At 42.6% G+C, this 21,436-nt stretch overlaps 1 protein-coding gene across 7 annotated transcripts in view; it reads right to left on the bottom strand.

Annotated features, from left to right (window-relative positions):
- Nucleotides 1-3,647: 3,647 nt before the first annotated feature.
- The window catches only part of AK4 (adenylate kinase 4), a 70,120-nt gene continuing 52,331 nt past the window's right edge, over nt 3,648-21,436 (bottom strand). For 6 of the 7 annotated variants that reach the window (XM_024103843.3, XM_005300076.5, XM_042851365.2 and 3 more), the window contains 4 exons: nt 14,775-14,894; nt 8,794-8,966; nt 8,018-8,136; nt 5,051-5,390 (listed from right to left, as the gene is read on the bottom strand). In XM_024103843.3, the coding sequence (XP_023959611.2) occupies nt 5,276-5,390; nt 8,018-8,136; nt 8,794-8,966; nt 14,775-14,894 (527 nt within the window). In that variant the 3' untranslated portion in view covers nt 5,051-5,275. Of the gene's footprint in view, nt 5,391-8,017; nt 8,137-8,793; nt 8,967-14,774; nt 14,895-21,436 lie in introns of all 7 variants that reach the window. The other variant, XM_005300074.4, reaches the window with a different exon arrangement.

The following is a 21,436-nucleotide window of genomic DNA, read 5'->3' as shown; positions in this document are numbered from 1 at the left end:
CCCTAAGATGCAGCATGAGATGCCCAAAAGAGCCTCTTGTCTTATGAAATACAACAGCCTGAAAAACAATGGCAACAGCAGCATTTGCTCTTTCATAGGTTTGGATAAAGATAAGGAGAATGGTCTCAAGGAAGACGCTTAAAACATTTAATGTGTTCAATACAGAGACAAAAAGCAAATAAAAAGAATAGATACAAAGGAAAGCCCCAAATGACACTGTTCAAATATATCCCCCTGAACGGCCTGGAGGGCAGGACGGTAAAGGCAGGGAAATGAGACCCTGGATTTGAATGCTTGCTTAAAATGGAGATTACACAGCATTTCCAGCAGGAGTTTAACACCTATTGGCAAACAGAAGATATTCTCAAATGCATCCCTTCCCACTCACTTATTTTTCCACCAGTAAGTGTTTTCCTCCTACTCCACAGTTGCATCAGTTTAGCAACTTTGATAAATTTAACCCTATATATTTTAGATATTACGAATTTTTAGTTAGGTGTCACATTTATTCTCTTCACCACCCCGTACAGCAGTCGCTTTCCAAGGGCTCCATCCAGCCATCTCCCAGACTCGGCATTCCCTCCATCACACTTCTCACTAGAATGTGGGAATGTGAGTGCTCTGAAGACTCCTGCCCTAGCGCCTTCCCTTCTGGCAACCCTCATCCCACAGAACAGACACTCATGGCAACAAACAGTGACTACTACAGCATATGCGATTCCTCAGATGGCTAGAAATGCAGCAGTGGTCTGTCCCGTGCAGTGAGTGGAGCATACCAGCATTCAAGGTCAGAGATGTGCACACAAGCACCTCCCACTGTCCCTATGTTTTTAAATAATTTAAATACCCTTTACGTAACCACTTTGTGAAAGAAGAGGTTTTCTAGGAGCCTCATTTGTTTCTTCAAGCAGCAGTTTTACTTTCAAATAACCCCTTTTGTTGCTAACATTATTATGAATTTAAGCCATTTCTTTTGTTTAGAGTACAGTCCTGCTAGTGGAAAGGATCAATCATTACAAGTATGTTTTAACTAGATGGATGGTAGATCCCTTTTAGGAGTTCCCCATCCATACAGTTAGCACAGATTTCCCGCATGCTCTGCGGCTGCTCCCTGTCCTCCCACAAGAGAGAACCTTGTTAGCGCTGTAATTCAATTCTGCTCCATTCAAGTCAGTGGGAAGTCTTCCATTGACAGCAGGCCTTAGAACACCTCAGTGCCTCCTTTATATAATTACCCTCAGTAGAAGGCAACTAGGGGAGAATGGATAGGCAGCTGAGAACCAGGCCTCCCAACCCAGCAGATCCATAACTGGTGCTACACCTCCCATTCTTGGCCCCACCCCCAAAACCCTATGGATTGATACGTACCCTGGTGCACAACATGGGTTCCCAGGAAGGGTTGCACACACCTCTTCATGTCCTCTAGGTTGTTCCCTCCACGCACCTCAAAACCCTCCCCCATACACTAGTGGAGAGATCAGTTCAGGCCATTGGGGTTTTTCCACTCAGCCTTTTCATACCACAGCAGTACAAATACCAATTCTGCTTTGTCTCACTTAGAAAGGGACAGTAATGACCTTTAGAAAGCTGTCTGATCCCAGTCCAAAGCCATGCATTCCAGCAAGGGAGGCACTTACCTCACCACATTTCACAGTGGTTCTGTAATCAAAATAGGGTCCAACTTCCTAGTTATACTACTGTGAATGCAACAGTCACGGTCCTCAGTGAGAGATCCTACTGTGCAATACTGCTCAGTCTCATCATGGCTAAGACGCAAATGGGTCACAGGATGCCTGCCTGTCTGATGGGCTAGTGCTGACAATGGCCAACTGGTGGCAATACTCTGGGACTACTGGAGTGTGCCTTCTACTGCCAGGAGCAGGAGAGGGCCACGATTTATAGGAAAGAAAATGGAATCCAGAATAAGGCTGGTGGAAATCTAGTGCACTACTGGGCCAATGTAATGTGAGTGGTATGAAAGAAGGGAGGGTGCAAACATACCAATAATCCACTGTCTTCCCATCCCAAAAGAATGCCAAGACAAACATTAGCATCTTCCTGGCTGGGAAAAGCATTAATGTAGGATGACAATTCTTTCGGTGCTTTAAAATAAAAAAATGTTCTACTCAAACAAATCTCCCCAGGCCTCAGAAAGCCAAAATAAGTTCCACCTAAGAATCCTCCCCCTACAGATTTATAGCCACTTTTCAGGAGTGTATTTATAAGAGCAAAAAGCAGGAATTATGACATTTCAGCAGCAGACGCTTGCCCTGCTTTTTAACTGTTGTAATTAATCAAATTGTCTATTGCAGAGGTTCTCAAACTGTGGTCCGCGGACCACCAGTGGCCCACGAGCTCCATTCAAGTGGTCCGTGGATAGTTCCCTCTATGGTGCGCACCTTGGCGGCCGCACATAAGAAAATGAAGGGCCACGCACCTAATTAGCGGAGCCACGGCTTCACTAATTAGGTGCCTGGACCCTGGAGAGGACGCACATGAAAGGTGAAGTGGTGGCCTTGGGGGGGTATAGGGTGTAGGTGGGAGGGGGCAGTGGGGTGAGAAGAGGGGGTGGAGGGGAATTTAGGGCTGTGGTGGCCAAAGAAAGAGGTGACTTTCCCCAGCTCCAGGGCTGTGGCTGCCAGGGAGAGACAGCCCTCCTTCCCAGCCTCAGCTCTGTGGCTGCTGTGGCGGGGGAAGATACCCCCCTCCTTCCCAGCCCCAGCTCGGGGGCTGCTGCAGCAGGGGAGAGAGGGCACATCCATCACATTAGAAAGGTAAGACTACTGATATTAAAATATGAGTTGTGCGCTTTTATTTGTAGAATAAAAAAATTTAAATTATTATTAAGGTTTTTTTTTTAATATAGCGCTTTTATCCAAAGCGCTTTACAATAGTTAGCTAACGGTACAAAACATTTGGAAAGATCATTAAGTGGTCCGCTGAGACCCTCAGCAATTTTCAAATGGTCTGCAGGAAAAAAAAAAGTTTGAAAACCACTGGTCTATTGTAATATGGAGGTAGCTCTTCTAGTTGGTTACTGATAATAATGTGGACTGTAGCAAGCTATGCGACTGAAACAGCTTCGTAAAGAGTTCTCTAAAGGCTATTCTGTAAAATTCAGCTTCTTATTTCTCAAAAATACACATCTTGGTTTTTCGTAAATAGCTTATAAAATAAGGCAACTTGAGGAGACATGGCCTTACGAGGTAAATCACACCCTCTGTTAATTAGGTACTGTAAGTATTCAAGATCAAGTCAAACAAATTTACAGGAATTCCAGTTTAGAAAAGCCACCACTACACCTAGCTTCATGACTCAACACATGAAAATAGGAACAAAGGAAACTGAGGAAGAGATTTCATACACCTTAAAGGTGTTTGTTCACAATTCATTCACATGTAATATTGTCAATCCAGGAACACTTATATTTCCCCCACAAATTAAAAAAAGAATCACTAGTAGTTCAAAGTGTTTCAGATCACTGCAGCTGTAACTGTTAACTGGAAATGAATGTCTACAGAGGACCAAAATATATACATATACATACACACACACACACACACAGTAAAGCTTTCCCCTTCCATTAGCTGTAACCAGAAACTAAAAATCTGAACAGAGAAAAAATCCTATATTAAAATCGAGACACCTCCAGAAAAATGCAGTGTTTTTATTCAGTGCTTGGAAAGGTTTCTGGCAAGAAGCTGGGCAGTGTTTTTAGATTAGCTGCATGCTTAACTGTACATAACCTCAAGCACAAGACTAGACTGAGCATAAAGTAGCAGAGACAAGGTGGCGGATGAAACATTATCTTTTAGTGGATCAACTTTCAATAAAAGATATTACCTCACCCATCTTGTCTCTCTAATCTCCTGAGACCAACACAGTTACAACAATGCGTACAGAAAGTAACAGAGTCAGTTTTGCCTGACTATCAAGGAATATACAAGAACAAACAATTTGCTTTTGATTCACAAAGTGCTTAAATACCACCAATTGGTTGCCACTCTTGCCATCCAACACACGTGCATAACTCTCACAGATGTCAATGAGTACTGCGTCTATGTAAGACCTGAAGGACCAGACCCTAAAGTGTTCCATTATTATGTGAAAAAGTAATCCCCTGCTAAGGGTATTTCCCCCCAGAATAGCCCCTGTATACTGAGAAAAGAAAGAACCTCAATTATAAGGCAGAACAGATACAATGAACTTTTTCCAGAGAAAATTACACCCCCCCACCCCCCGCAAAAAAAGAGACATTAGAATAAATCTTTCGGACAAACTAATATGCTATGCCCATATCTTGTAGCGTTAAAGTTATAAACAACCAAAGCACAAACTAGTGCAACTCATTTCTCATGGACAAACTCAGTTTCCTGGTCTATTGGTTGGCATATATCATACCACTTAGCGAAAATTAGATCGTATAGCAGCATTTTTTTTTTTTTGGAGGACAGCACAAGTATATATTTAACCCCCAGGATTATTTTTTCTTCTACGTTTATTAATACTGGAAACGTTGTCTTCACATTTGAGCTTTTCAGTGTAAATATTTTCCACGTTACTCACTGATTCCCCATGGGGTCAAAGTGTGCATTTAGGGTTTTTATTTCTTAGAGAAAATAAAAAAAAGTTGCCATGTAGAGTTATCCCAAGGAAAAGGGTGTTGTGGAGCAATGGAGCAGCACGTTGCATATGTACATGGATTTGGGAGTAGGTTGGAGGGAACCATGACAGGTTAGAGAGACTTGACAAAGAGTATCAGAGGGGTAGCCGTGTTAGTCTGGATCTGTAAAATGGACAGAGAGTCCCGTGGCACCTTATAGACTAACAGACGTAGTGGAGCATAAGTGGTCGTGGGTGAATACCCACTTCGTCAGACGCATGTGAAGTTTGAGAATCTGACGAAGTGGGTATTCACCCCCGAAAGCTTATGCTCCAATACGTCTGTTAGTCTATAAGGTGCCATGGGATTCTTTGTCGCTTTTGATAAAGAGTATATCTAAGTCTGCATCATTGATTAGGGTTCCCAGATCACATCAGCAATACGTTATAGCATGAAAACTAAAATTTATTCCAGCAGACTTCACCTTTTACAGAAAGAGTTCTTTTCCACCTTGACACTGACTGTAACTGCATTTCCAGAACTGTAAACTCCAGTAAACCCAAGAAGTTGTTCTAGACATTGTACTATCCTCGAACTGGGCATAGCACCAATACAGCACAGAGAAACAAAATGAACAACCATATTAAATTCTTGATCCTCTACATAAGATGGTTAATCAGCTTCTTTGGAATTGACAGGCCGGATCTTGCTGGAAACCAGAGTGTAAACATAAGGCCAGATTTTGTTGGTCTCTGTCCCAGAAAATGTGTGTAGGACACCTCTGCTCCTGAAAAATAGAATTAAGATTAGAAATCAGTATAATGGATTGAAAATTCTGGAACACATTAGGACTATGCAGTGTCTATGATCCCTTGCCTTCACATACAAAGGAGCATAACCAACGAAAATGAATGTAGCCAAAGCTCTCGAATAACCATTCTGGATTGCAGGTCAAGTTTCGGGTCAAATTTTTTGCTAAGTGCTGTGTAATTTACAGTAGAAACAAAAAGCCAATTATGCTTAATGTTCATCTAATCTACTCATTGATTCTTCACTACTTAGGGTATGTCTACATTGCAGCTGGGAGGTGTAATTCCCAGCTCAGGTAGATGTACATGTGCTACAAATAGCAAGGTGGCTGCAGCGGGAAGGGCGGCAGTTTGGGCTACCTGCCCAAGGATGTACCTAGGATCTTGGACAGGGGTGTACTACATTTTACATACAAGAGACTTATCCAGTCTGTCCCTCTGCAGTGCAGCTTTGCTCATTACAGTATATCTCCAAGCACATTACAATGGATGTGTCATCAGAAGAACAACTGCAAGGTAAAAGCCTTAGCCTCAAACTTATCAATGCATGGGCTTAACTTTACGTGTTTTACAAGCTTCAATGGGACTACTCACACGCTTAAGGGTCCTGGATGACTTAGGGCCTCAGTCCCTTGTATTTCATGTCCCTTTCATTCCATATGACTATTTCAACTTTTAAAATGTTACTGAATGCTGCATTGCTTTAAAATGTTCAGTCTCAATCACTAGATCGTTAGCACAGAGCTGAAAGCAAGGCACGGCTATTACAACAAAACATGCCCCCAAATAATCACAGCATAGGCAAGAACATGAACACATTCTCTTAAGAGCCAGTCCTACAAATAAGCATGTGAATAATCTTACTCGTGTGATTAGCCCTATTACATCAGGCTCCAAATGTTTACAGGTACAGAACAATAAAATGAAAAAAATTACAGGGAAGGAAGCTGTACCTGGTAAGTCACATTCAAAATTTTAGTGGGGTAAGTTCTTTCAAACTTCTTGAGAGACTTTTTTTAGTACGCAGTACACCAATATCTGGTTTGCTAGTGCACATATAAATATGGAGAGTTGAGAGAGTCCTGTTGTTCACGAGATAAAACTGCATTTGAAGGCAGCTGGTGTGCTGAGAACACTGCCTAGCATGCTGACACCATACCCATCTGTTGTTTCTCGTCTTATACTTAGATTGTAAGCTCCTTGGGACAAGAGACCATCTCTGTTGTGTTTGTACAGCGCCTAGCACAAAGGCGTCCTGGCCCATGACTGGGGCTCCGAGGCACTATAACAATACAAATAATTCATGAGTCTGTTTTAACTCTTAAAGAAAGCTGTTGTGGTCTTTGTGCCTGGAACGTGCTGCCAGTAAGTAACTAACCTCCATTTATCTGGAGTCTTAAAACTGATTTTCTGTTACACTTTTATGCACAGGTTTTGTTTTGTTGGGTCTCTAAGCTTTTATCTTTCTCACTGTCCAGTGCTTTGGGAGGCTCTACTTAAAGAAGTTAAAAGAATCAGAAATGTTAATTTTAAAATCTTCCAGCTTCAATCAAACACACAGCATCCTTAAGAGACAGGTGGGGATCTTTCCATTTTACAGATGGCTCCATCTCTGTGTTCCAATCAGTAGATCACAATTCCTCTCATAAACTTCTGCTTACAGATACACGGCTATTTCAATCATGCGAGTCCACCAGCACAATCTAAAGCTGACAGCTGAGGTGTTCTTTTTAAAAGAGCTCTGTCTAGCTCTCCCCCCCCCTTTTTTTTTTTAAATCACAAGGGGGGGGAGCTAGACAGAAAGCTCCTTAAAAAAAAAAAAAAAATCTAGATTAAAAACCATACATACAATTCTACTCTCTTAGAGGCACATGTGTAATAATTTGTATTTTTTATCATTTACACTCCACTTTCTAAACACAACACTATGTACACTTAAAAGAGTCAACTGTCCTTACGCAGCAGATTAAGCATAACAGAGAAATGGTGAATCCCCCTATAATTAAATTTAACAGCAAAATTAGCCTCATCCCCTGAGCTGAACCCAAGGAAGGCTCTGCTTTGGGCTGAAAAGAAAGAGGAGAGAGAGAGCACAGAATCTAGCTAACCAGAGGCAGCAGAGGAGAAAGAAAGGCAAAGGAATCACATCTCACTGCCTGAGGTCTGGGCTACTGTAGGGCTTGAAACAGGCCTTGGCATAAGGTACAGCAGCCCTGGGGTGTGTTCTAATTTAAGGCAACTTCACCAGGGCTGCTCTGCAGCCCAGAATCCCCATAGCAGCGAGCACAACAGGTATTTCTGCTCCCGGCCTCACCTCTTCCACTACCCCTACACTGCTCCTGCCCTGGGAGAGTTCTTTGGCCCACTGCAGCTCTTTACGCTTGCCATATGCCACTCGAGTGGGGCCCTGAATCCAGCCCCAAAAGGTATAGCATATGGCTGCTGATTACGGCCAGGCAAAAATCTTAACACATACACAATTTTACTTGGGAGAGGCCACCTCAAGAATATCCCTGAGCAACCCAAGAACAGACTTGTGGAGACGAAAACTTAGCACTTATTTTTACAGGCACGGTCCGTATTACTTGTGTGCGTTCAAACTCACTTATATAATTCTATTACTGGCTTTGCAGCATCTTTGTATTTTCTTAGCCTAGCAGCAACAGCATCAGGTTTATCATCTTCCCGTTGGATTAATGGTTCACCCGTGAGGTCATCGATCCCCTGTGTACAAGACAAACAATACACCATGAACACTGTGCCAGATTAAACCAGTGCCACACAGTGAGCCATGGGGGTTGCATGGGTGTAACTGAGGATAGAACTTGGCCAGCTATAAAGAACTTGCATTCATGTAAGAGGATATCACTGAAAGACACTTTACGTACTACAATATATATAGTAGATAAAAATCTGAGGCAAAGGGATAATTAACATTGATCTATGACACTTGTACCAGTTACTGTAAAACACCTTGTATTTTCCCTTGATAACAATGGCATCTGTGTGCTAGCTTGCATAACTCCCAGGATAATCATTTGTGCCATGACTGCACAATAAAACACTGTGGTATTCTGGATCACAGTAAATCTTATTTTCCTAAATAAATCTTGTCTGATTGGAAACAGCCTTGCACACAATCTTCAGCCGTCCTCTTAAGGCCCCCAAGCATGAAAAACCTAACTAGTTTTCTAAAACTTATCTAGCAAGAAGAATTCAACTCCCATGCATTCAGTACTTAGAGTAGAACAGGATTTCTCCACCTAATATTTTTAAAAAGACTAATAAGCCATTCTTGAGTGGAGACATCGTCACTGATCTAGAAGTAGATTTAAATTTTCTCCAGTTAAAATTAGTCTTTAATGTGGTAAATTCTCTTACATGTACATCTGGTGGGTTGAACTCCATATTATACACTCTTCCACTAGCTGGGTGAATCCAACGAGCGCTTAGACGATCTTTTAGCGTCTCGAATGGGATATTTAAATTGATCACTAGATCCAATTCACAGATTCTGTCAAGTGCTTCAGCTTGCACCAGTGTCCTAGGAAAACCTGAAGAGAGAGAGAGAGAAAAAAATGCCACATGAACTAACAAAGGACACTAATATTTATGGGATGGTGAACAACAGTTTCACAATATCAGCGCTGGTGTTGAAAAACCGCCAGTCCTCTGTGACAGCAAAAGCAATAAGTATCCGAGGCTTTCAATAGATGTACACTTAAAACAAACTAACACAAACACAAGAATTTACACTCCATGCCTTAGACAGCCCATTTTGTTGCATGCACAGTATCTGATCCCATACTTCAGGGCTTAATCAAGTGTTTAAAATATACATGCTGCTTAGTTTTGCACAAGGGGTGTGGAGGATACTGTAGTGAGATGGTTTCTACAGCCATCACCAACACCCTGAAATCCCTACTTCCATCCCATATTCTTACAAAAGATACCTTGCCCCCTCCTTTGTGATATCAGATACCAACAGCGAGAAAACATTTCTGAAGGGCAGATGGGGCTTTTCAAGCAGTTTAGGATGAGCAGTGTGGAGTGCCATATTTTGCTTAGAATAATCAAGTGTCCAGTATAATGGTATCCAGCGAGAGCAAACTGCGTATAATGCAAAATTACCTCCAACGTTGGTGTCAATAAGCCCAGTCATTCCAGGCCAGGATTTCACCCATCTGCTCACAGAGGGATAATTTCTTATTGTTTTCTCCAAGCTCAGTACCACCACAGACACTCACTGCCTCATGGCACAGCAAGAGTCTAAGTACCTCCAAAAAAAAACCCCAAAACAGTTCTGTACTGTGCTCCAGCAGTTACCAAGCACTGGATGATTTGAGATTATAACCCCCCACTACTCCCAACATTTACAGAGAGGTCAGCCGTTGACACCCGAACCTGGATGCATCACATCCAGAAGCCTTCCCACATGTACAAGGAGTCAGCTGCTCCCCATCCTGCATCTCTGCCGGTAACCCAAAGGAATGCTCTGTATCCCTCCTGCTCAGGTTCAGAGGGAATTCTCTAGCGCTATCCCTCCCAGCCAGAGGGAATGCTAAAGCCTGCTACTCTCACCACCCAGCAGCAATGATATGCTGCAGTAAAAACCGATTATAAATATCGATCTCCCTGGGCACCTCAGATCTGCAACAAATTTGCACAGCTACATGTCATGCTGGAGCTTGTATTCTCCAGGTACAGAGTGACATTTACTCCAGTCAGTTTTTATTGAATAAACACACACAAAATAGTGCACCTTTACTACAATTCACTTTGGAGAACGGCTCCCGGTGTATCACCGGCACCTGCTCCAACGCCAGCTGTTTTTTCTGCTTTATAGAGCACATTTTCATCGCTAGCTCCTTTCTTTTTGTGGGAGGCAGAGAGACAGGGACTGGGCATGTTAAATCCCACGGCCAAGGTCATTCAGACCTTAAGGGCTGTTTTGCAGCATCAGAACCAATGAAGACAGTCCAAAAGAAAGTCTGGTTTTGTGATTTGCTCCAGGATGGCATTCGGAGCCTAACCAGGATGACCATATGTCCCAATTTTATAGGGTCAGTCCCGATTTTGGGTTTGTTTTTTTTTTATATAGGCTCCTATTACCCCCAACCCCCTGTCCCGATTTTTCACATTTGCTGTCTGGTCATCCTAAGCCTAACACTCAAGTCAGCTGTTTGGTCCCAACAGCACAGACTAGGGAAGCCAAAACGTTGCATTGTGGCAAAGTGGTGAAAGTCAGAAGCCCAGAAGTACCCTAGACTACACCGAAATAAATATTGTGTGCACACCCTTACTCTCTACACCTGTATTTAAAGCCAGGAGCTGCGACGACTCTAGAACACCAGTACGACAGATTACCTAGAGTACAGTGACCTTATACAACAGGGCAAGAAGAGTCCACTCCCCAGAATGCACTTGTGCTAAGGACAGGCACGAAAGGGAGGGAAGCAAGGATCTCAGCCCTGCTGCTTGAAGGCCTTTGTGATGTCATAGGCTGAGCTGCCTCAGTTATATTAATTCATGTATATGTTTAAGCCCTTTAATTCTTCCCATTATTTTGCCCCCACTAGTTCCTGTGGTGAGGGGTTCCACAGGTTAGCTATACGCTGCACAGTGGACTGCAGTCTTCATAAAGCTTACTGCCTGAACTTCATCATTCAGGAGGAGTCTTCTTGTGAGCACAATACCCATACCAATGGCATGACTGCTCTTGGTCCCCACTTCCCTGGAAAGCTATATTGGTAGTTAAAACCCCAGGAAGACCTATTCACTTGGCAACGTATTTACTCCCTCCAGGGGAACAGCGGACTCTTTAAATGCTCTCTTTTCTGACGTGTGCAAGTGGGTGACACACAGGTGTGCGTGTGTGTTTGTTTTAACGGAGGAAGTGAAAAAGCAACAAAGGCAGAAAGCGGAGAAAAGAAAGAAGGAGAGAATGGGAACATAGGGATTTTGTTAAGGGGCCTCAAGACTTTCTAGCATCCACCAGGCCAGAAACAACATGGGATACTGGAGACATACATCCCCCATTCTTTCCTGCCTGGACCTGGCAATAGGACTGTTTTGCACCTCCATTTGCAGGAGCGTTGCTTGATCTAGCCATCCAGGTATTCTTATTGATTTGATCACGCTCATATCTGTCCTCCAGTCACTCGTTTGCACCAGCAACACAGCAGGATTTCAGTGCCAGGAGCATCAGCACAATAACTTGAGATTGAAGTCAATCTCTCTGTGGTGCAGCTAATGCAAGCAGAGAAGGAGCACAAAAAAGGGAAGCAGCAGAGACAAGGTAGTAGCAGAGGAAAGACACCAAAGGCAGCTAGAAGAGACTCAGAAATACGCATTTAAAAAAGTTAAATTTATCTTTGAACGGCAGCCTTGACCGGGTCCTTAAATTCTCTAGGTGTCAATCAAAGCCACTGCAAGAGAAACAAGAGCCTGCAGTTCAGAGCGTTGGTGTCCTTCATGAGGAAACAAGATGATCATTTACACAAGTACCACAAACCATTCCAGTCACCTCATGGCAACACGGGCCAACACTGGTTGCTTTATTTGGAGAGACACTTTATTTGCTTTTCCATGAACAGCAACATTTCAGTACAGAAATGATAAACCCTTGTATTAATGAGGCGTAGGTCTGAGTTCTAGTTTAATGATGGCCAAATTCTGGGATTCCCAGATTAAGGAACTACCAGAGGGCTTAAATGATTATGCCCACCGGAAAAGGTCACCTCTCTAGGGAATGCTCCGAACAGAGTTCAGTTCTAGTGTGGGTCCTAATCTCCAGCGTATGCATTTATAGACAAACAGCTAATTCGAATGTAAATGAACAAGTGGTTGCTTATATTGTGTTCATTACCATGGTGTCTGAATGGTTCTCCATTAGTCAGTTTTTACCTTTAAGTTAATTAGAGATGCTCAGAAATGTTTCTTCTAAGATTCAGTGAAAGAAATGGAACTTTTGCAAAAAATGTTCATTTTACCCCTTCACATCCACTTAAACTCAAGCCCACTGCTCTACTAGTAAGTAAAATCAAATATTTAGTGCAACATATGAAAGACTAAATGCAAGCAACAGTGGAGACTAGGGGCATCACAGATTTTAAAACTACACTCACTCTGATAAAACAATTCATATTTCAGGCCTGATATTTACAAAAGGCCTCTACCTGGGCTCCAATTTTGTCGCATTTAGACATCCCACTACTTGAGTGCTCCCACAATTGATTCTGGATGTAAAATTGGGGGCTCAATTATTTGAGGAACAAAAGTTCATCTTCACAACCAAGATGGCTATTAAAAAAAAAAAGCTAATTGTGTTCAAAGTGTTTTTAAGGCTTCTGATTAGCATACACGATGCATGGTTGATACTTCACGTGTCTCTGAACAAGAAACAAGATGTGATTTATCTTGGCTTGTGTCCAGTCACTCCCATGCACCAGTTGCTTCATGTCATGATTTGGAACAGCAGTGTGAGAGAGATTGTCTGCTGCATAAAGCTGGTCTAAGTCAAGGATTCTGACATACCTTCTTCCCAGGGGAGACTGGCCAGACATATGCGCACTGCTCCTCACAGGAGTGGAAAGGAGGGGGAACAAGCTAGGGGCTTGTACATCTTCCCCCCTCCCCCCTTCCTCTGCACAGAGGGTCACCAGCAGTGACTTCTCTCTCCCCTTGAGCTAAGAGAACTGTGACACAGAGCCCCTCAAGGTTCACAGAATTTCTGGTGGCCACAGCCCATAGTCTGAAAACTGCTGATACTGGGCTACAGAGACCTGACTGTTAAGGACACGAAGAACCCACAGGGGAGGAGGGAGCAGTAGGGCGAATGGTGACTGCAGACATCCTCGGTAGCAGTTCGCTCTACGAGGCATTATCCTATTGGGATCCCCCCACCCCCCAGCCTAAGGGTGGGGGGGTCCACAGGACCTGGAGACCAAAAAATTATAGGGGACAACTAACGAAAGAACAGGGACAGGAGTGTGGTCAAAGGGACAAATGAAGTGAACCAGACGGGGACACTGAGCAGAGAACCCCGGACAGCGCCCACTGCTCCTCAAAGGCGTCAAGGGAGTCAGTGGACGTCACCCAGAGGAAGTCTGCCCAGATACGTGAACGGATGGAGGATCGGAAATAGGCCCCACAGTCACAGGAGACTCCATTGGCCAACCTCCTCATCCTGGCTTTATAGATGGTTGTTTTCGCCAGGACCAGGAGGAGGCTGACCAGGAGGTCCCATGACTTTGTGGGGCGACGAATAGGGAGTGCGTAAATAAAAAGGTGAGGGGAAAAGTGCAACCAAAATTTTAACAAAATATCCGTGAGGAGCCGGAATAGGGGCTGCAGCCTGGCGCACTCCAGGTAAACATGTGCCAGAGTCTCCCTCACGCTGCAGGAGGGGCAGGTGTCTGGGATAGGGGTAAACCGCGTCAAGTACACGCCAGTGCTCACAGCCCCGTGAAGGAGCCGCCAACTGATGTCCCAGGCGGGACTCAGGATCAGGGTAGAGTAAAGGCTGGCCCACCGGGGCTCCTCACCCTCCAGAGGTGGCAGGAGGTCCCGCCACTTCGTGTCGGGGCAGTACGCAAGGGTGAGGACATGAAGGGTATGGAGCACAAGCGTGTATAGATGTTTCCTTGGCACGGTCTGGAAACGGACCGGCTGCAGATCGTGCAGCCGGCTCATGGTGCAGGGGTGGGGGGGGGCGGTTGGGTCCACAGGGCAGGGGCCCAATGAAAAAGTCTGGAGGGCTCGGAGTGGAGGGTGGGCGGGGCATGCCCTCTCGCAGGACCCGGTCAAGATAGACTCGAGCAGCGGGTGGCAAAGCAGACCTCACCTCCTGAAGTACACGCCGGGGAGTACGAGATCTGGAGAGCCCCATGCGCATTATACTAAGCACTGTTCCATGCTGTACGACTACCATGATGGTGATGTAAAACCCCTTCCATTAGAGTGACAGTATGTTGAGTGGAGCTTCTGACCTCTTGCTTAAATTAACAAAATCTTTCCTCAGTACCTGTGATCTCTTGCAAGTAGGATCTGAGTTTCATTTTCAGAAGCACAAGTCTTTAAGAGGAGACCAGCTCTGAACAGCTCTGTCCTTAAAAGCGCTCCGAAGTGTTTTTGCTTTCTCTTTCACCCCTCCCTAGCTGCTAAAAATATTGAAAAGCTGTGCTTGGTTTTATTTCTTTTCCTGTGAAATCGTTCCTGGGAAAGTAATGTCTTATTCGAAGAAATAGGCTTCAAGAGGTTGAAGCGGACTGGGATTTTCAATCCACAACGAGCTACCAGAGCAGAGGGATACAAGATTATTGCACCCAGGATACCAAAATCATGCACATCAGTTTACTTACCGTCAAGTAGCCAATGCTGAGACTGCTTTTTCTCCAGCTCCATCATCATGACACTGGTGATGACATGATCCGGTACCAAAAGGCCTCGCTCTAAATACTGCTTTGCCAAGACACCAACTTCTATTAAAGAAAACAAAACAGAATTTTTTGGTTTTGTTTTTAATTGAAAAACACCACACCTTAAAATTTCTCCTTGATAACACTAATCCAGAAACCCCTCCCTACCCTCCTTTTTGTTCATTAGCTTTGTTGGGAACACTTCCTTGTTATTGGTGTCCAGGGACATTTAACAGTGCTGTGGGAAAACCTAATTTGCCAGCTGCGAAGTTGTAGGCTAGGGAATAAAAAGAGCGAGGCTGCCTTGAGGCGCAAAAGCGGCCAGGAAAATGCCAAGTGATTGTTGGCAGCCTTTTCTTCAATTGATTGGGTGAAAGGAGGCTGTATAGATTCTTGATTAATGGACAGCAGAACACAGAAGTGCACTTGTGCTAATTTTTGCAATGCTGGATGTATACGCAGAATTTTAAGAGGGACACACTGCCAATGTTGACTCCAAAAACTTAAATATTACATATTTATTTTATTTTACAAATGACCCCCTCTCTGAAAGAGTTTTTTTCTGAAGGAATAGTATCCTTCCACTGCATCTGCAGTGTACAAGTTAACAATGTAAGAACCAGAAAACAAAAATGGCCATAAGTTAAATGATTCTGTTGAGTCATCAAGGCTCAGTAAAATCAGACTAGTAATAAGCCAAAAATAAGACTAAAATGTTTAAAACTCTGTTTTAATAATGTTAAGTTATTATTAACACAGGTAGCGACATTTAGAAGTTACTATTAAACATTTATTTTGTGGTGGTGCAAAGGCTAACCAGATCAGGGCCCTATTGTGCTAGGCGCTGTGCAAGTAGACTATGAAATTAAACCTTTTTCTATAGGCACAAGTTTATGCATAACCATTGCAATCCCTCAGAGAATGGATTTTCAACAGAGTACTACAGGGATGATAGCAAGCTCCCATGAGTGTGAAAAATAATTAGAGCACCGGAACACTGCACAGACATTCTGAACAGTGCTGGTAATTTAGTAGGGTTAAACTTGTCTGAGAGTTTCTCTAATCTTATTCTTCCCCCTCTTTTTCTCTCCCCAGAAAAAATATTAAGGGTTAAAGTGGTGTAAAAAATGTGCACCATCCTTTACATAGGACTTTAGAGAGAGGAATTCTCACAAAGCCTGCACACAAAACACTAACAAAGTTAAACACTGTTCATCAAAAACCTGAACCCACGCTGGAGCTTTTACACAAAGCATTTTGTTATTGTTACTGAATACAGAACATTGCTTTCTAGCTACGCTTTTCTAGACCAAAAGCTTGAACTTGGAATGTGTATTTCTTCTCTGTTTGAATATATATATATATACACCCAGGAATGAATAATTTTAAATACTTTTGCAAACTTACTGTTATACGCTTCAGAAATCTCAAGAGTTAGCTTAATTTTTCTTAAATCCAGTGTTCATTTTCAAAGTCCATTGTTGTACCAGTGCAAAACTCAGTGTAGTTAGGATAATTAAATCTTAAAACAGTCTTGCAATAGCCAAAGTTACTCAAACAGCCATCACCCACATACAATTAGATCTATAACAAGAACTTGTTATTACTGTTGTCATTGCAAATTTGAGTATAACATTTTCTGCTTCAATAGGGAATGCTGTTTTTTCAACCAAGTATCACAGCCTCATAGGAAATGTCAGCATCAGATGGAATAGAGGGCAGTTAAGGCACCAGAGTGGGACCCCAAATGTCTAAGTTTAACTCTATCTCTGCTACAGACTTCCTGTGCAGCCTTGGCCTAGTCACCTAATTTCTCTGATTCAGTTCCCCATGTGAATAATATCCCTTAAGAAGTGATACTTTTTACTGTTCTTAATATTGTATAACTGCCAGCACCCTGTGACTTAAGGGATATTATTCACATGGGGAACTGAATCAGGGTGCTGGCAGTTATACAATATTAAGAACTGTAAAAAGTATCATTTCTTGTAACAGGAATTTCATAATTAGAATAAAAGTGCATCTCATCCTAACCCATATTTCATGGGCTTGAACTGCCTAAGCAACAGTTGAATCTTACTGAGAATTCAGTGCAATCATTTCAAGAGCTCCATATTTTTTAAATCCTATGCACTTAGAGAGCTTAAAACTGGACTTATTTAAAACAGACAGAGTAATGTCTCAACAAGCAACACATTTCATCTTATGATCTGAAACAGGGCACAGGTTAAAGATTTTTAACCAGTGAATACAATACTCGATCTATTTTTATCACTTGCTTTGGGTAGCATACACAGGCTTGGGTGGATGAAGACACATTTGGCTAATGCAAATGTATTTAATTCTGTCCAATAAGACCTCCACTGGGAACCATGTCCTGTACTTGCAGGGGAATGGGCTCATTATGGAGAAGGTTGCTCTCATCGACTGCTGGAACAAACCGATGTGCTGCAGTCAGTCCATCTATAAATCTCGCAACAGAGCTAGGACTAGAATTCTGCTCCTTCAGTTCCATTTACACAGGACTCAGAACTAATGGGGGGTCAGGAGAAGAGGGACAGAGAGAATAACACTTGTTTAGCTGATGATTGTAGCAGCAGCAAGTCCTGTATCCTATCTTTCAGCCCTCTAGAGGGCAATGTCTCACATACACACTCGCCCTCCACAGCACGAAGGTATGAATGAAGTGCTTCACCATGATTTCCTTCCGTCTTTTTACCAAGTCTCTTCATCTTTTAGTCTTCTGTAGCTTTTACAAAAAGAAGTTTATTCACATGAACAGAACGTGTTTTCCCCTTAACTAGCTGAAGCATTATTAAAACCTAAACACTATGTCTGGTACACAGAGTAAAGCAATTCACCCATTTTGCCTCAATATTCTTACCCCCATAGGATAGCAGCGTGTTTTGGAGGATACACATTAACTAATAAACAGGGGGAACGCAAGACAGCCTCAAAAGCCCTCCAAAGAACAACTAGTTAATTAGGACCAATGGTAAGGTTAAAACCGAGACTGAGTAAGAATCAGTGCACAACTTTACAACCCCAGGAAGTAGGATAAAACAAAATAAGATTGGGCCCTAGAAATATCCTAGACCTGAGATTATTGCTGCCAAGGAACATTAAAAGACTACATGGATGTCCAATTCCGGCATGTGAGAATGTAGTCTTTAAAGAAATACTGGGGAACACTGTAAGGCAAAAGATGGACTGCAAAGATGAGCCACTGGACTGAGATTAATGGGGTACTTCTCTTTCTACGGATAAATTTAAAATAGCATGGGGAAGTCAGCTATTTGCCTGTTATTGTAGTAATAGGGTGAGCCTGTGTAAATACAGAGAGATGACCAGGAGTGACTTTTACAATTGAAGGCAATCCATTTCTGTACTGGAATAGTCACCAGTTGTAATGAATGCACATTGCCACCATTACTGCACTGTCGTTCACTTTTCTCCTGCTTCTTAGGTCTCTAAACACATCAGAGGGAAAAAACATGTGTCTTATGCAACCTGTGCACAGGCATCCTGTGGGCATGAACTTTTATCACACCCTTCTGCATGCACATTTTTTGTTACCTGTTCACATGGTCTGCACTAAGCCAAGGGCTTGGCAAGAATGCACTTGTTGCTAGGGAGAGACACTCCCAGATTCAAAGCATTGCAATTCCTAATATGAACTGGTGTTCATAACTATGTTTACTTACTTAGACACAAGGTTTTCTATACAGATCCCCATTGACTTCTGTGGCAACCTGTCCCCACAGAAGCAGTTGCTGGACTGGGGTCTAGGTCAGTTTCTCAAAAATAGGCCAGATCAGACATGTAAAACCTGTACATCCTTCACTCAACACTGAAGCCGTGGTCACATTCTTGTACCTGGAGCACATCCATGGACCTAGAAGACGCTGCAACATACTGCAGCTGATTCACAGTCTAGTGAAGTTCTGGAGACCTCTTGTTAAAATTCCATCGCCACCATTTCCTCTGTGAAGGGATGGTTAGGATGATTTCCTTGCCACTAATGGACTCCTCTTCCTCTCTAGACATTGCTAAGTCATCCCTACCAGATAGGGCTTACCCCTGAGATTCATAAAATTCCTTCTGAAAAGCAAAGGTTTTTACCTTTGGAATGAACCCACATTGTCCTGGGTGCCAGGTATTTTATATAGACTTCTCTACAAAGTCTTCATCCCAGCCTCCTCTGAATTATGTCATTGATTAGTCTCGCTCTAAAAAGCGGCATATTTTTTAGGAATGAAGTTTATACATTTCCAGGGAAGTTCACTTAAAATGAGGTTAATTTGCCAAGTAGTATTCTCTCCTTTCCAGGACATGAGAAAGCATTTTCTTTAAAGAGGAAAAATTAATATATTCCCATAGTGATCTTCAAAGTTAACCCAGGGAAAGCTGTTGCAGTTACTGAACCTTCACCTGACAGAGGTTGGGATGAATTACTACTTGTCATAGAACAAACCTCATCCTGAAGTGCTAAGAGCTCCTATGAGGTATTTATGTGATTCCCCCATCTCTGTAATATTGGTATTATTTGCATTACAGTAACATCTGAGGCCCCATTATGCTAGGTGTTGTACAAATATATAGTAAGACTCCAACCCCTAAAGTGTTTATAAGCTAAGCAGACAATGACTGGAGAAATGGAACTTTATTACTCCATTTTACAGATGGGGAAAACGGAAGCACAGTAATTAAGTGACTTTGCCCAGATCACACAAGGAGTCTGTAGCAGAGCAAGGAACTTAATTCAGGTCTCCAGAGTTCCATTCCAGTGCCTGAACCTTCCTCTTCTCCTCCCTCCTCCTCCCCACCCCCGAACTCCAAAGACTTACAAAACCACATCTCACATAACTGATTAATACATCTGTAAGGAACTGCTGGTCTGATCTCCGAAAGTCCCCAAATTCCACCTCCAAGGACAGATCCCTGGAAGGAGCCAGTAACTTCTTCTCCTTTTTTGGTTTAAATAGAGCTTTTCTAGGTTTATTACAGCATACAGAGATCTGCTGATTGAAGCCACATGTGTAAATACAGCCCTCCGATACAATATATTGCCTGAAATGTCAGCTTTATACTCCCACTGAGAAAGTTTCAAAGTTAAGTTTCTCATTTCAAACCACCATCCCCATGCTCTAAATATCTAAAATGGAACTTATTATTTGTATTACTAGAGCATCAACAGATCAGGACCCCATTGTAATAGGTGATGTACGAACACAGAACAAAAAGATGATCCCTGCATGTATACTAAGAGATAATCATGCTCTAATAATAAGAATATAGCAGTAGGGATATATTACCTGACCAGGACGGTGATAAGTGACTGTGAAATGCTCAGGGAGATTAGAGAGGCTATTAAAATAAAATACTCAACTTAAATGTATGCCCCAAATTAAAAAACATAGTAAGAGAACTAAAAAAGTGCCACCATGGCTAAACAACAAAGTAAAAGCAGCAGTGAGAGGCCAAAAGGCATCCTTTAAAAAATGGAAGTTAAATCCTAGTGAGGAAAATAGAAAGAAGCATAAACTCTGGCAAATGAAGTATAAAAATATAACTAGGACAGCCAAAAAAGAATTTGAAGAACAGCTAGCCAAAGACTCAAAAAATAATAGCAAAAAAGCTTTAAGTACATCAGAAGCAGGAAGCCTGCTAAACAACCAGTGGGGCCACTGGACGAGATGCTAAAGGAGCACTCAAGGACAATAAGGCCAGTGCGGAGAAACTAAATGAATTCTTTCCATCAGTCTTCATGGCTGAGGATGTGAGAGAAATTCCCAAACTTGAGCCATTCTGTTTAGGTGACAAATCTGAGGAACTGTCCTAGATTGAGGTGTCATTAGAAGAGGTTTTGGAACAAACTGATAAACTAAACAGCAATAAGTCACCAGGACCAGATGGTATTCACCCAAGAGTTCTGAAGGAACTCAAATGTGAAATTGCAGAACTAATAACTGTAGTCATTTAAATCAGCTTCTGTACCAAAAGGCTGGAGGATAGCTAATGTGATGCCAATTTTTAAAAAGGGCTCCAGAGGTGATCCAACAATTACAGGCTGATAAGCCTGACTTCAGTACCGGGCAAACTGGGCTGAAACTATAGTTAAGAACAAAATTGTCAGGCACATAGATGAACATAATTTGTTGGGGAAAAGTCAACATGGTTTTTGTAAAGGGAAATCATGCCTCACCAATCTACTAGAATTCTTTGAGGGGGTCAACAAGCATGTGGACATGGGGGAATCCAGTGGATATAGTGTTCTTAGATTTTCAGAAAGCCTTTGACAAGGTCCCTCACCAAAGGCACTTAAGCAAAGTAAGCTGTCATGGGATAAGAGGGAAGGTCCTCATGGATTGGTAACTGGTTAAAAGATAGGAAACAAAGGGAGATATAAATGGTCAGTTTTCAGAATGGAGAAAGGTAAATAGTGGTGTCCCCCAGGGGTCTGTACTGGGACCAGTCCTATTCAACATATTAATAAATGATCTGGAGAAAGGAGTAAACAGTGAGGTGGCAACATTTGGAGATGATACAAAACTACTCAAGATAGTTAAGTTCCAGGCAGACTGCGAAGAGCTACAGAAGGATCT

Source organism: Chrysemys picta, chromosome 8 (genome assembly GCF_011386835.1).
Source record: "Chrysemys picta bellii isolate R12L10 chromosome 8, ASM1138683v2, whole genome shotgun sequence".
NCBI classification, from domain to species: Eukaryota; Metazoa; Chordata; order Testudines; family Emydidae; genus Chrysemys; species Chrysemys picta.
This window is presented reverse-complemented; position numbering and strand designations above follow the sequence as displayed.